At 40.1% G+C, this 15,472-nt stretch overlaps 1 protein-coding gene across 4 annotated transcripts in view; it reads left to right on the top strand.

Moving 5' to 3' along the window:
- The window catches only part of APP (amyloid beta precursor protein), a 227,524-nt gene extending 212,395 nt beyond the window's left edge, over window positions 1-15,129 (top strand). For 2 of the 4 annotated variants that reach the window (XM_015622098.1, XM_019006115.1), the window contains 3 exons: window positions 98-198; window positions 6,466-6,612; window positions 13,903-15,129. In XM_015622098.1, the coding sequence (XP_015477584.1) occupies window positions 98-198; window positions 6,466-6,612; window positions 13,903-14,004 (350 nt within the window). In that variant the 3' untranslated portion in view covers window positions 14,005-15,129. The remainder of the gene's footprint in view (window positions 1-97; window positions 199-6,465; window positions 6,613-13,902) is intronic. The other 2 variants (XM_015622088.3, XM_015622078.3) reach the window with 2 other exon arrangements.
- The last annotated feature ends 343 nt before the right edge of the window (window positions 15,130-15,472 follow it).

Raw genomic sequence — 15,472 nt, 5'->3', positions numbered from 1 at the left:
GGCACTGTTGCCTTCTGCTCTCCAGCGATGGGGTTAAGCAGAATATTCCTGAATCTGAATGCTGACTTTATTGAATTGTCTTTGTGGTACAATCCAGGTTCCGGGTTGACCAATGTTAAGACAGAAGAGATATCTGAGGTGAAGATGGATGCGGAGTTCCGGCATGACTCAGGATATGAAGTTCATCATCAAAAGCTGGTGAGTGATCAAACAGTGCTTTCCACTTGTGTGTTTTGAGATGCTGATTCAATCTTGAACTAGTGAGTCACTTATGGCCATGTTTTTCTTGAGTGATGTGGATGCTGAAAGTGCCAACAAAAAGTTACCATGTAAAAAGATTATGATTTTTCTGGTTCTCTCTTCAGTGAGAGTAAACCTGGAACAATGTCCACAAAAAGGATAGAAAGTCACAGCCTTACATGAGAGGAAATTCTGACAGTTCCTGTCCTTGCACTGCCATGTCACTGGATGTGTTTATGTGCTGGTTTTGTATTGATTGATATTTGGTGAGGAGGGAAGAAGCCACTCACGGAAATGATGTTTCTGAGAAGCTGCTAAGAGCTTCCTCTGTGCCTGGAAAAAAAACAATAGCTGGCTAGCTCTGAGAATTGACATCCTATTAAACCATTTAGAAGCTTGGTCCACCTCTTTCCGCATTTTAAAGACAGGCAAGCCCTGGAGAGCTCTCTCTTGCTTCTGGCCTTGGAAGGTAACTGGGCTCCACTCTGCCACGGCCTGTGCAGCCTGGCGGGGCCAGGCTGGACCCCAGCAGTGGCCAGGCAAGGGACAGGAGGCCATGGGGCCTCAGCTGAAGCTGGGCTGGTTCACACTGCTGACATCTTGCTGCCACCAAGCCCTGGCCCTGCCATCGGCCCGCACTGAGCCGGGGTCTGACGGGCCCTGGGAGTGGCTCAGGGTCGGGCCAGGCCCCCTCCATGACACCCCACCCCACCTCCAGCAGCTGCCAGACAGAAGGAGGGGAAGCCATCAGCCCAGAGCTGAAATTGAAGGAAACAGGGGCCAGAGACTAGCCATGCAGCCAGAATGGTTGTGGCCGTTCTGGCTGGGCCCCCTGAGTTCTTGGCACAGCCCCAGCACGGCCTGAAATCCATCACCGTGGCTGCTTCAGCCACTTCCTGGCAGAAACCATCATGACCATCTGCAGGCCTGGGTGAGATATTAACTCTTTCACTGCACAGACGAGACCTGCAGACCTCAATCCTCCCCTCAGGTGAGGACATGTAAAAGACAACATGAAGACACCAAGGTCAGCAAAGAAGAAGTCAAGTCCCAGATGGGAGGAGAATGAGGAGATGCCCTAGTATTGCAGCTGAAATTTCTTTTGGTAAGGCCATGGAGATGGCCTTTGATACACTAAAATACCCCCTTTAATTCATGAGAAAATATGGGGGATAGAGTGTTCAAACTGTAGATGTGAGCAGGGGTATGTTGCTAAAGGACACGAGATGATTCACACGAACGCCTCTCAATATCGGAACAGGAAAGAAGAAGCTTTATTCTCTGACTCCAGTATTTATAGATTCTCAACAATGACCAAGGATTGGATAATTAAATTACCACCTTCCCAAGCACACTGGACATAAGAAACGTCCATCAAAAGATGTTTCTTAGAAGGAATGTCATAAACAACTTATGTTTATAGAACTTTCATGGGAAAGTAACTAAAACTATGAAAACATTATCAGAAAGCTTTAGTTTTCAGGGTGACAGGGGTATCCATAATGAAGCAGAGTAGATGTTGAAGGAGCTGTGATCCCATGAGAAGCTTGAACAGAGAGAGAAATAAGAGTGATGAAGACCCTTTGCCCCCAGGGAAACAAGAAGAAAACCTCTGTTCCCAGACATAAAGATGATCTCAGAGATGGATGAAGAGAACCTTTGCTTTGAACAGCTCATCCTTAAAACAGTACCCTGTAAGCTGACATGGCCTGTTAACTCAGCTGTGGGAGGGCTGTGAAAATGGGAGGGGTGTCATGATAGCAGATTTTTTTCCCAGACTGCTGCTATTCATGAAAATTAAAAGCCACAAGAGGACTGTTTCTTGTGGAGAAGTCTCCATGGCGTGGTGAGAGAAAACTCTTCTCCCTACAAGAACTAATGAAAGATTATTGTAGAGGTAGTAACTGATTGAAAAATCCCAGGTTTTGTCTCTACGTTGTCAGTTCGGAAAGAAAATACCGGGTAGGGGGACGAAAGGTGAATCTGAAGGTTTTATTCTGATTCTTTTTTACTCTTTCAGTTCCGTTAATAAAGTTTTCTTTATACTTTTTAAGCATTGAGCCTTCTTTGCCCTCCTCCTAATTCGTATCTCACAGCAGGAAATGAGTAAATAGTTTTAGTAAATGCACTGGCAATTTTAGCCAGTGCTAATCCCACCACATTATTTGGTGTATTGGCCAGGAAACTCAAATTGGCAAACCTAAACCACTATAGCTTATATGGAGAATGCTTGTCCCACAGTCTATCTGTGTCATAGTCTCTCTGTATCATACAAGGGATACAGAGGAAAATGCTGAGTTTAAAAAAAAAAAAGGACAAAATTACACTCTTTCAGGAATATAGTCCTTTCCCATCAAGACAAATGGTAGCGTTGTATGCATGGAGCATAACCTTCCACAAGAATGGCTGCTTGGGATAAAAGGAGATTCTCCACTGGCCTTGATTTTAGTTTGTGTTTGGCTGCCTCTGTGTGTTTTTGTTCCTTAAGGTATATGAAGTTACTAACAAGGGAAAGGCAGTTAGGAGCAAAATATTGTTCCACATTTGAACTGTGTTTCTTGTGAACATAAAAATGACAGCCAAAAGCACTATGGGTAGGAAAAGCATCTACTAAAAGCTTTTTTTGGTCACTTAATAAGCATTGAAGAACCCAAACAGAAATGTTGACTATAGACGTGTTCTGTTTCTTGTTTTTAAAGGTATATTTATTGTGTTATGAGGTTTCAGTTCCATAGCTTTCAATATTCTGATATTAAACTTGAAAGCTTCTTTTCCTTAATAAATTCTCAAAGCTAAGTAGTGCTGAAAATCAAAATTAACATGGGATTCAAATTTGCATTTGAACTAGACAATCACTCTGTGAAACGATACTCTGCAATCTCTTCATGCCAAGAACTGGGAATTTCCAATTTGATGAGTTAATCCAAAATGCATTGGCAATAATTTGGGAAAGTCTGACGTGCTTAGCTCAAATGGGTTAAACATGCCGATGGGGCAAAACTGTGCAGGGTGCATGTCATGGGGTAGCTTTACCTTTAAGGCAGCTGAGGAGAGAGGGGAAGTTGGAGGTGCCGATGGCTGATGGGAGTTCTTCCTCCTGACCAATTATCAGTCATTTCCAAGAATTGACAGCAGATCTGACCATTAAAAAGTGAATTCAACTTGTAAACACCCCCTTAAGAAGTACAGACAGTGTTCTCTCGCTCTCTTTCGCTTCCGGCTCTTGACAAGGTAACAAAGCTGTGTGGCCTCTCCCCCCTCCCTCCAGGCCGACAAGGCCGCGGGGTGGAGGAGGGGGGGAGAAGCAGCGTTGGTCAGCCGAGCTTGGTTTGTAGTTGTTGCTGCTAGACTGAAACCTGATACTATGAACTCTTGTAGCTTTTTAAGCCTCTAATTCTTTTACTACTTTGAGTAAACATACAGATTACTCCTTCTCTCAGAACGACAGAGAGAGAGAAAGACAATTAACATAGAGAAGACATCATAGAACCACCAATGCAACAGTGAGGAAAAGAGTTAAGTTTTAAATAAGAGAGAGAGAATAAGAAGATGCTTAATAGCTGAAATATCTTTTTGTTAAAGCTATGGAGATGGACAATAATCATATAAGAGATTCCTGTAATTCATGATAAGAGTATTGGGAGGAATAGAGTATTCAAAGTGTGGGTTTTGAGCAAAAGAGAAAGTGCTTGAGACTGTGGGTTGCTGGAATCAAGTAGAGTGAAGATTTTGAGGCCTTGGGGGCAAAGAGAAACTGTTTTCCAGGAGAGCTCACAGAAACAGATGAAGAGGACTTCTGCCTTTGAATAACTCATCCTTAAAAATGAAATCCCAAGACTTTAGTGACCCATGCACACCTCGGAGAGATGTGAGATGGGAGGAGAAGATCTAATGACAGATTTCCGGGCAGCTGGCATTAGAGAAATAGAAAACTATGACAAAAATAGTTTTCTGGTGAGGAACTCCATAGATTGGCAGAAAGAGACTTCTGTTTCTCTATAAAGACTGATGAAAAGACTCTAACAAAAATTAAGACTGTTTTTAGCCACCAAAGTTCTAAAGTTATTTGTCTCTATGTTATCATGTCGTGTACAAAGAAATGGTCAAAAATGTAAAAGAAGGGGTTTTCTGGAAATTTACTCTAGTGTTCTTATTCTTGTAGTTTGTTAATAAACTGTCTTTATTCCTTTTAAGTTTTAAGCCTGTTTTGCTCTTGTTTTAATCCATATCTCACAACAAGAAATAAGTAATTTCTTTAGTTACTGGTTTAAAACCACGACAGTGCAGAAGGGAAGAAATTTTCAGGATCATGTGCTAGACACAGTAGTTACTGGTTGTCATAGTTTTCAGCAGCACCCTTTAGTGTGTAAGTGGTTTGATACCATCTCAAGGAATTAGGTGCTGGAAACTCCCCATACCATGGTGGCTGATGGGGAGAGGGCATTGCAGTCCCTGCACATGGTAATCTGTCTCATGCTTAAAATGGGAGCTTTCCAGCTTTTCACAGCCATTTTTTGCCATGCTTTTTACTGATAGGTACAACCACTATTTAAAAATTAGTGAGCTGTCTTCTAGGTTATCTTTTCAATTGAGACTGAGCAGGGATTCTGGTATTACTGAGCAAATACTGGACTGATGCTTACAAGGCCTTGCTTCCCTGCCATGCACCATGTCCTATCCAGTGTCCCTCTCCATTAAGCATTAATTCAAAAGCAGGAAGCAGAAAACACTTTGATCTGTGCTTCCATTCTGTGCTATGATAAAATTTCCTGCAGCAGTCTCCTAAGGATATTGCTTTGAATTCAGCTGCACATTGTATTTTACATCCAGACCTCTGAATCGGGTTGAAATTGCATTTATTTTCTCCTTTATGGAGGTTCATGTTTGAACTATACATTAAGTTGATTTTCATGTCTCAGGGTGCTTAAGGCCTTCCTCTCTTGCACATGCATATTAACTGGGGCATTTCACAGTGCTCTTAAAATTGTATAGTCACAGAATTTCAGTCCTAGGGAGGTAAAATTCGTGGAAGAAATTACTGCTTTGCACTGGCTTATGCCAACACTATCCATTGTCTGTACTTTAAATATTTATACTGCATGCTTTAATACCTTTCTGAGGAGGGTTGTGTTTATTAAAGAGTGCAAATGTTATACAGCTCAGAATTATAATTCTCAGCTGGTTTCTTGCTTCTCTCTGCATTTTTGTTAAATACTTGTCAAAGTATTTAGTCTTCCAGCATGAGGTAGCCGTACAATTCTGTGAATGCAATTTATTCTCCAATCCTTTTTGCCCATTTTGGTTTAAAATAATAACAACAGTAACAACAACAATAATGATAATATTAATAATAAAAATTAAAATAGCCTGCTATTGGCATGCAGACAGAAGGATTGTAATATATGCTCAGATGTGAAATAATCCTGTGTATTCTTTGAATACGGAACATGGCAATGAAAACGATCACCCATTTTTCATACTTGCTCCTGCTTATAAAAGCCAGTCTTTATGCATAGTAAAGCATTTTGCTGTCCTCTGTTTTGCCTTATCAATGTATAAAATTCAAGTGGATTTTCCCTGTTTTTCAGACAGCTGTTACCTCCTAGGTCTCACAGAAGTACATCATGCAGATACAGCTTATTCTCTTTACCCTGCAAAATCTTGGTGGTCACTTAAATCAGTGATAGCTTTTGTTGGCTCATCTCCTTTGGTATGAGAATTTTCTCCCAGCTGGTTGTGTGAAAGTTTCACTGTAGTCCTACAGGTCCTTCTCTGCTCTTTCATGAAAAGAATGCATTGTAGTTCAAACAGGTCAGTCACACAGATGTAAATTTATGACCACACTCATGATTAACATTCTGAAAACAAAGGGTTACTCCTGGGTTACTCCACTCAAGCCTATCACTGGTGCAATTAGCTTTTCTCTCTTACTCAAGTGAAAAAGGGAGCTACTATCTGAGACCTGTGTGAGGCTGAACATGGAGCTGAGTCCCCGTTTAGCACAGCACTGCTACACCACAGGCCAGATGTATGTCCCAGATTGCTCCTCTCCAGCTTTCAGAGCTTCGTGGCACAGCGATCCAGGTTTGAATAATTATGAAGACATGCAGTGCCATTCAATTACAGATGCTTCAATAGTCTTTATATTGCTGTGGCAGCAGGCCAGGTTAGTCAAATGTTCTGTAAGCTTTTTATTAACCATCTTCCTTTATTTTTCTTTTGTAGGTGTTCTTTGCTGAAGATGTGGGTTCAAATAAAGGTGCCATCATTGGACTAATGGTGGGAGGTGTTGTCATAGCAACAGTGATTGTCATTACTTTGGTGATGCTGAAGAAGAAGCAGTATACGTCTATTCATCATGGAGTTGTGGAGGTAAGAAAAGACTTCCAAGCATAACTGGTGCAGCACAGTCAACACACTGCTTTATAAATAATAATCTAATAATCTATGAAGGAAGAAACTGTGGTTTTGGCTATGTGTGCATAGTTACATCCAGCAGCATGGAATCAATTTGCTTTATTTAGTAAATGCAAACACAATATAAACCATGTGAAAGTGGGTGTAAAACCACAAAACTTTCTTCTGCAACTATTCCAGACCAGTCATTTCATAAAGTGACAGTCCATTTTGTAAGAAATTTGACAGTAGCCAATGAGAAGATACTGCACGAGAGGAAAAAATCTGGTTTTACTGTAGGGAGTTCACACACCAATTTCTTTATTTAGCTTTAATGTTTGAGATTGGCCCTCCTGTAGCTTGTGTAATGCACTGCAAGGATTTTCCCTAGACAGGTATTTTATTGGTCTCTGTTCTCTAAACAAGATTTTTTGTTGCCATGAACAGCTTTGGATTTATGGCTAATCTGTGATGCAGGATTTTGGTCTCTTCAGGGCTGAGCTCTTCTGGGAGTCTCGCTTGTCTTAGTTCTGTGTCAGGAAGAAAACTCCAAAGGCATGTTAGGCTCTTGTTTCTCGTGTTTATTAATATATTATCAAAAGACTTGGCAGACCTTCCCAGACTTTCTGCTCAAGTTCAGCTCATTATCAACTGGCTCAAATTGGCTTGAATGGCTCAAAATGGCTCTGAAATGTGCAGCTCTTTTATCTTTATACTCATTTTCATCCAATTAACAATAGACACATATATTGTTTTTATATATTAGCCAATAAATTTTCTATATCTACTTGCATAACTAAAACTGCGACTAACTTCTAACTAATCACCCCTTGTGCTCCTAAAAACTGCAGAATTATGGAGAAGAGAGAGGAAAAAAGGAAGAAGGGTTAAGAACCACACCCTTTTTCTTTCAACTTTATTTACAAAACACTTTAAAATTTATATTTTTTACTTCAGTGATATATTATACTTTGTACTACTTTCTATCTTTTTTTTTTTTTTTTTTAAATAAATCCTGATTTACCCAGGGATATTTGGAAGCTTTTCCATCAGTGAGAGACAAAATTAATGTTTTTTTTTTTGGAGGATAGGGCAAAACAGAGAAATGTTTCTCTGTTTTGGGATTCCTACAATCTGAAACTCACACTTTAGAGAAACCAATAGTATATATGGCTTATATAGGATTTTCAAGAAAAATCCTTGTCTCTTCTCATTCTGCCAAGGAAGTTTGTGGTCAATTTACAGTAATTTAAAATATTTTATCTATTTCATGGCTTCAAGATAAAATCTCTGTAAGTAGAAAAACTTCATTATGAGAACTGGAAGGGGTTAATCTAATTCTTTTTCTTCCTATTTAGTTTTCTGTGTGATGTCTGGTTTGCAGACTGTACTTGTATTAGTAAGCACTTGAGACACTTGTATATTTTTTTCCTTTTAGAATTGGTAATTTACATTTTTGATTGAAACTGAAATCTTGATCAAGTCCATAGTTTATGTTGGTTTCATCTTGAGTCAAATGAACCTTGCTTTGGTCTTTCTGGAGACACACGTGCTTCATGATGCATTTATTCCACTGTCTGGGATTATGAAGAGTCTTAAGAATTATTTGTGTAAGCCTTTGTCTTAAGCCTGTGCTTGTGAATCCTTGTGTCCACAATGGTTATCCATGTGGTTTGAAACCTTCCAAAGAGACATGGTCAGAAGATCACCAAAAGCATGGGGTGATTTGCACAGGTAGAAATCTGTCCAGAATTTTGGACCAAGAGGCAGAAAACAGCAAACAGGAATCCCAGCTTCAGCTTTTGATGTGATAGCTTTCAGCCCATTTTCAGAAAATTGAAGATTTTAGTATTATTCCACCAAGCTGGTATCTGCTGCCAACAGTTGTGCCACCAGAAATTCTCCTTTGGGTGAATTTAGTGAGAATGGAAAAAGCAGCAACCTTGCTAGGCCAAAGCCCTAAATCAGACATTGAGTGTAGACATACCATTATTGCAGTGAGAGAGACAATCTGGCTTCTCAACCTTAAAATTCCAGATGGGTTTTGCTTGATAGAATGACGTGACAAAGGCCATCCTGGACTTCTGCAAGCTTTCTTTGGTAACAGTGAATTTGGAACTGTTTGCCTAGAAATAACATGAACAAGCTGAATACGTAATTAATGCCAAAATGACATCATCATTTAATAAATATAAAGTGATTTTTATCTGTAAAAAATTCTACAGATAGAACTATGAAGCTTTAGCATGCAAATGTACAAAGAAAGTGGATTTATAGTATCACACTGCACATTGTGTCACCTTATGGATTTGCTAGCACTGGCAGCCAGGATTCCTCCTTCTTCCTTGCTCAGTGGTCCTCACAGACTGCACACCCTCACTGTCCCATCTTCTCGCCTACAAGAAAGGGATAACATCTGTTTTTGTCCTAACTTGGTAAAAATTCTGTAGCACTTGTATTGGGGACAAAAAAAAAACCCAAAAAAACCCTTTTGAATTGATGTTTAATAGTAAAATGTCTTCAAAATTAAGCTGTTACAATCTAAAGAGAATTAATTTATTTAGCTACTGCCCACCTCTAGTATACTGTGCACAGAAAGCATGGAAGAGCAAAATCACTTGATGTAAAAATAACTGTTCATCAGCTCTAGCTTGGCTGAGTGTATTTTAACTAATTTGCCACCTCATTGTTGTGTGTCAGAAGTTACTGTGTCAATTTAACTCAGTGGTAATGGAAGATTACAAAACAGGTCTTGTTTCACCTGTGTTCTTGTCTTCCAAAAAGTTACCTCTGTTGTACATTCTCATTTCACTATGATTTATTTATCAAAATAAGTTATTAAAAATCCTGTTAGCCTTTTTTTAGGCTCAGAGAATAGATATACTTGCCCTATTTAGAAGTGTAATTTTTTCCCTGCTCTGAGAATAAAAATGTTCCAAAGTTGTTCAGCCTCCCCAGAAAAAAACCTTTCATAGTAAAGTAAAGAAATGACTGAGATTGAGAATTACTTACCACATGTGCACACAGGGGCTCCAGCAAACGTTTTGAAGGGTTTTTTTTGCAGGTGCACCCGCCCCAGCTGTCTGCAGGAGATCATTTTCTCCATGAAAGCAGGTGGCAAAACAGAGATTCTCACGTCTGCTGTGCACTGGGCAACCACTGACTGTCTCAGCATCTTCTCTTTGAGGATGTCCTGTTCAAAGCTCATTTGCTTGCTGACAGAAGCAGGACCTCCAGCAGTGACAAGAGGAGGGCTCTGCAGAATGGAGCAGAGATGACACTGAAAATGTTCAAGGGGATAGGTGGACAAACAGTCTCACAAGAGGTTATCTACCTGACTGAGGTGTTTTTTCAAGAGACATCATGTCATAGAAAAGAGAAGTGTTGAACCAGAGCACCTATGCCTTTTACATGCCGTGTTCAGCTTCTGCCACCTCCATAATGGGTGCTAAAAGCTTTTTTAAATGGTGAGGGGCTTTGGGAATTTACTGAGAAGGAGATAACTGGGTTCAAAACATGTCATTTGGCAGAGTGGTACCTCGGGCAGAGGTTGTAAGGAATGTGAAGAGTTTGGTAGCATCAAATTGTGTAAAAGAGAATAGAAGACATTCAGGATGGGTGATAGCACATGTAGGTTGATGTAGGTTAAACGGATTACCCTGCAGCAGAGAGCTACAGGAAGGAGATGAGGTACCAGCAGTAGTTATTTTAAAGGCTGAAGGAGAAATTAAAAAAATAATTTACTAAGATGGCAAGTTGGAGATTTACTAAATCCCTTTTATCTATAAATGCCATATATCAGAGTTTATTGGAATTTCATTGGAAACTGGTTTTATCAAAACAAAAATTTTTAATACCATAATTGTGCAAGGGAATTAAAAATTCGGTCTTTTTTAATTATCCTTTCTTTTTTTTTTTTTTTTTTTTCCTAATCTCTTTTTCCTCCTTGAGTTTCTTCCAAGTGTCTTGTCAGTTCTTTGGTCTCTTCTGCCTTGCAGTTTTTTTGACTTGTTTTTAATTTATGGTTGTCTCTCACTCCATTTCTTTCTCACAAGCAGGTTATGCTGTGAGAAAACACATGTAAAAAATGTAAACCCCATTTTCTAGTCATGAATAAGAAAAGCTGAGTGAAAGACTTAGACTAAAATGAATGACAGAGTTCAATACAGTATTGTTTGGAGCTTAAAGACAGAAGTCCAGGACATGTTTTGGCATCCCCCTCTGTTGCATCCCAGCCTAGTGAGGGAGCCTCCTAGTAACGAAAATGCTCTTGGGCAGATATTGATACATATGGAACACTGGTCTGTAAATGCCAGAGCTTCATATTGAGTTTTAATTTTATGCTAGAAGAGAATCTGTTAGTAGGACTAGTGGGAATTGTGAGACTCTCACTTCATGATATGAAGATGCTCTGAGATAGTGGTGATATAGTGTAGAAGAACCAGGGCTGACTGGGTGTGTAGCAGCCCTTCCAAGAGTGAACAGAAAGGTGGCTTTTCCTCTGCACCTGCTTTTATTTTTATTTTCCATAAGTGCTAAAAAGGCTGCAGGAATATTTGCCATGTTCCTCCTTTGTTTCTGCCTTCACAGCCATGTTCACAGCAACTTCAGCAGCAGCAGAATGCTGTTAATATTGCTAAATTAATGAGTCCTCAGGGTGGGGGTTAGGCCTTTGGCACATTTGTATAAAATCTATGCAGAATGGGTTTGTTAGACCCTACTGCTGTTAATCTGCTGGCAAAACAAGTGCTCTACTGAGCAGCAATAGCATGGAGGGATTGCCAGTCAAAGATTCACTGCATATGGATCTAGATGGTGTATTTTTGTGGAGGGAGAAGTTGGCAGCCCCCAGAAAGGACAGGTAAAGCAGCAGAAAGCAGCCCAGTCCCTGGGGTAGCGGCAAAGGTTAGTTCTATGAGGTGTGGGCCTGTCCCCATCCCTCCCCAGCCCTGCTGCCAGTGTAGGGGACACAGAGCAGCTGGCCCAGACCCTTCTTTAAAATGCGAGCAGAAAGCTGTACCCAGACTGCTGAGCATGGCTGTACAGGATGTCTTGAGATTAGAGAGTGGGAGGTTGAAGAGGAGACAGACTGCGAAAGTCCATGGGGTCCTTCTCCCTTTGATGGATCAAAATTATTGTTGATAGCCAAGCTGAGCATTTAGCATGAACATGGGCTGGCCAGGGGAAGCTTATATCCCTCAGAAGAACAAGATTGTCACTTTTGGAGAGGGAGGGGCCAGGAAAAGGCCTCTCCCCAGTTTCTCAAACAAGGAAGACAAAGCAAGAGCAACATCTAAGTATGCTCTTGTATGTATGCTTAGTATGCTTAGTATGACTTAAAAACATGTCACAGGAGTTGAAGAAATAGGTGTTTAATTTAAAAAGAAAGAGAAAGAGAAGTGAATGGCAGTATTAGAAGTCCAAGTTACATTGCAGAATTTGAAACACAAGGAGCACAGTCAGCACAGCCCAGTGATCCTTTCTGGCATCCTGTTCCTTGCCCATAGGAGTCAAGGGATGCTGAAAATCTCAGGGCTCCCAGCTGTGAAGAATTTCACAATAGCTTGTGAATGATACATATATAGAGAGCAATATATAACCTTTAAGTTGGACATTTCACAAAAATGTCTAATTATTGTGTAAGAAAAACACATCTGATGGGAGATACAGTGTTGATTTAAAATGCAATTTGAGAGTCAGGACATAAAAAAGGATACAAAAATAGATCAGATTTGGGGTTAGCAGTTAACGTGAGTAATCGAATGCATGTACCACACAGAGAACCATTTCATAAATAGCAAATAAAAGAGCATATAAAGTAGATATGGCTCTGAGAGGAGCCATTCTGTGGTGGAACTGTAGGAAAGGTGGTCAGCAGTGTGTTGTAACCTGCAGCAATGAAGGAACAGCTGCAAAAATAAGCTGAACAGCCTGTGTTAGTCCCAAGCATGGGAAGAAGATACCTTCAGTCTTTCTCCAGGGTATCAGGGAACAACTTACCAACATCTTCTCATTAGGCTGAGATATTTCCAGTATTTCAGAGTAGATTTAAAATTGGTGTCAGACATAATACTTCTCCTTTGCCTTTTTATTTAAAGGTTAGATAGAGTAAGTTGTGGTTTCTTGAGAGAATACACTTTCCTTTATCTTAATGGCTAGTTTGTTGCTGAAGGGGACTTGCTGTATTTCCAAGAGGTCACTACTTAAAGGAATCCACAGGAAAATGTTTTAACATTTAACAGCAGAGTTTTAGGCACCTTCCTGATTTTAGACACTGTAAAATTCACTTCTTACCGTTGCTTTTAGGAGCTGTCAAACACTGGAGACATGGGCAGCAAATGAAATAACTGACAAGCAGACAGTTTTCATAGGTGCTTAGCAAGATATCCAGGATTTGGTAGGTTTTGAAAACACAACTACTGAGCTCATACAGCAGAGGTAAAATATGTAATTAAGATTTAGAGGCAGTTCTCATCCACTCTAATTTGATGGAGTTTTATATTATTGTAAAGTTCAGTGAAGGAAGAAAAGAGAGATACAGGTATTCAACAGCGAAGTCAAAACTGAACTTTGTGCCTGTCTTCTAAGTAATCAAGAAAGGTCAATTTTTGTTAAGTGTAAATACTTAAACCAGTGCAGACATGTCAAGTTTTTTGTTACTAAACTAACCCAAACTCAGCCTTGGAGGCAGAGGAGTTCTGTGTCCCTGAGTGAAATGGGATTTTTTGCTCACCTTGTGCCTGGCTGCTCTGGCATTTCCTTGCTACCCTCATTTTATCTTTTCCAATTTATTTTTTGTTTTGAAACCACCACACCTGTGACAGATATGGGAGCACAATGCAGACAGAAGAGAGACTCAAGCCACTGCCTTCATCTTTTTAATGACCTTTTTCTTTTCTTTTGAGACCAAATTGATCCTAAGTATAGATATTGATATATATATATATATATATACTGGGGGGAAGAAATCTCTTAATGAGGGACTAGCAGAGAGAGACAAACGCCATCCTCCTTTTTTGTTTGGAGAGTTGCTTTGCAAGCCAGACAGCAAATTCCAAAGTTGGTACTGCTGACTTTGGTTAGCTGGTTTTGAAGTCCTGGAGTTGTTCTTGGTGCATTATCATCTGTTCAAGAAGTGAGCCAGAGGATGCTTTCTTACCTAACACAAAGGGTACAAAGTACATTGGATGGCTGTAAAGTGGGGAAATATGGGGTATGCTGTGAATTGAGCAGGAATGTGACCCCAGTTGTCCCCTCTCCTGACAGGTGGATGCTGCAGTGACACCAGAGGAGCGCCACCTTTCCAAGATGCAGCAAAATGGCTATGAAAATCCCACATACAAGTTCTTTGAACAGATGCAGAACTAGGACATCATAGCAGCCTCATGAGTTGGACAGAAGAAAAATTGCTTCACTGCCCATTGGTGTTCAGTTATAGAGTAATGTGGAAAGAAAGAAAAACACTCTGCTTTATTATTTACTCATTCTCGCCTTTTGACAGCTGTGCTGTAACACAAGTAGATGCCTGAACTTGAATTAATAAAATCAGTAATGTATTTTCTCTCTTTCTCTTTACATTTCATTATTAATGAATGTTTTTTGTGTACTGTAAAGAGGTTAGCTGTATTTAACTAGTGCATGGATAGATTCTCTTTCCCAATTATTTATCATGTAGCTTCCTTAGCCAGTTGTATATTATTATTGTGATTTGTGACAAAAATTAAGTCCTAGTTGAAACATGCTTTAAGAATTGATGGGGGATGCTTTCTGTGTCTGTGGGGTTTAGCTGCTTCTCTTTGCTGAGCATTTTTTCTGATCACTATGCATTTTAAAGTAAACCAACATTTTTAAAAAGTATTTCAGATGAGTTATTGAAATTCTTTTCCTCTGCAGCTGCATTTTATTGTACGGATTGTTGCTCCTGCTGTATTAGTGATGTAGAAATCATGAGCATACACATTTGTTTCTTTGTGCCTGTTTTATGTGCACACTTTAGGCATTGAAACGTAAACTTTATTTTCTTTTCCATGTATCTTTTTGATCTTAAAAGAAAATTATTAAAAAGAGTCCCTGTTAATTGTGAGCACTTCTGGGGAAAAAGTGCCTGCTGGCCAAAAATTAATGGGTGTCCTCTGCAGGATGATTGTACAGAGTCATTGCTTATGAATTGATAGCTTTCTACACTGTGTTACATAAATAAATTAAGAAAAGAATGTGTGGGAGTTTTCTTTGGAGGCAGAAGACAAAGAGTTCAGAAAGCCATTTAAACAGGATACATAGGTGTTCACACTTGAGAGAGAGTTGGGATCCTACAGAGACTGTGGCACTTGTTGGACCAGAGCAGAAGGAAGGCAGCAGAGAGACAGGGTGGGAAGTGGGGAGTGCCATCTTTGGCACAGCTACCCCTCTAAGATGTCTTTTTCTTTTTTCCTATTCTTTTACTTTCAGTTTGTATAACAGTGTTTTAATGTAAATAAATACATTTGTGGAGGAGCCCTGTTGTAGTAGTGCGTTTCTGTGCCAACCAGCCGCCCTTGTGCAGAGGAGCACGATGTGGATGACTAACCCACCTCTCACTTTCCTGGTCATCCCCTGGAGTGATTTACAAGCAAGCTCTTCCCTCTCCTCCCTGCACCTCTGCTGGCTTTCTGGCAAGATCCATGCCTTGCAATGTGCTATATTGATGAAGGCAAGGAGGAGCCTCGCAGGCTGCATCCATCCTGCCTCACAGTGGGTGCCCAGGAAGGGTAGGACAGCAGCACTAGGAATTTTTTCTGCAGGAAAAGGGCAAAGCTATTGGTGAGCTCTGGTGCATAACCCCCAGCCCAGCACATTC

This window comes from Parus major, chromosome 1, assembly GCF_001522545.3.
Source record: "Parus major isolate Abel chromosome 1, Parus_major1.1, whole genome shotgun sequence".
In the NCBI taxonomy this organism is placed as follows: Eukaryota; Metazoa; Chordata; class Aves; order Passeriformes; family Paridae; genus Parus; species Parus major.
This window is presented reverse-complemented; position numbering and strand designations above follow the sequence as displayed.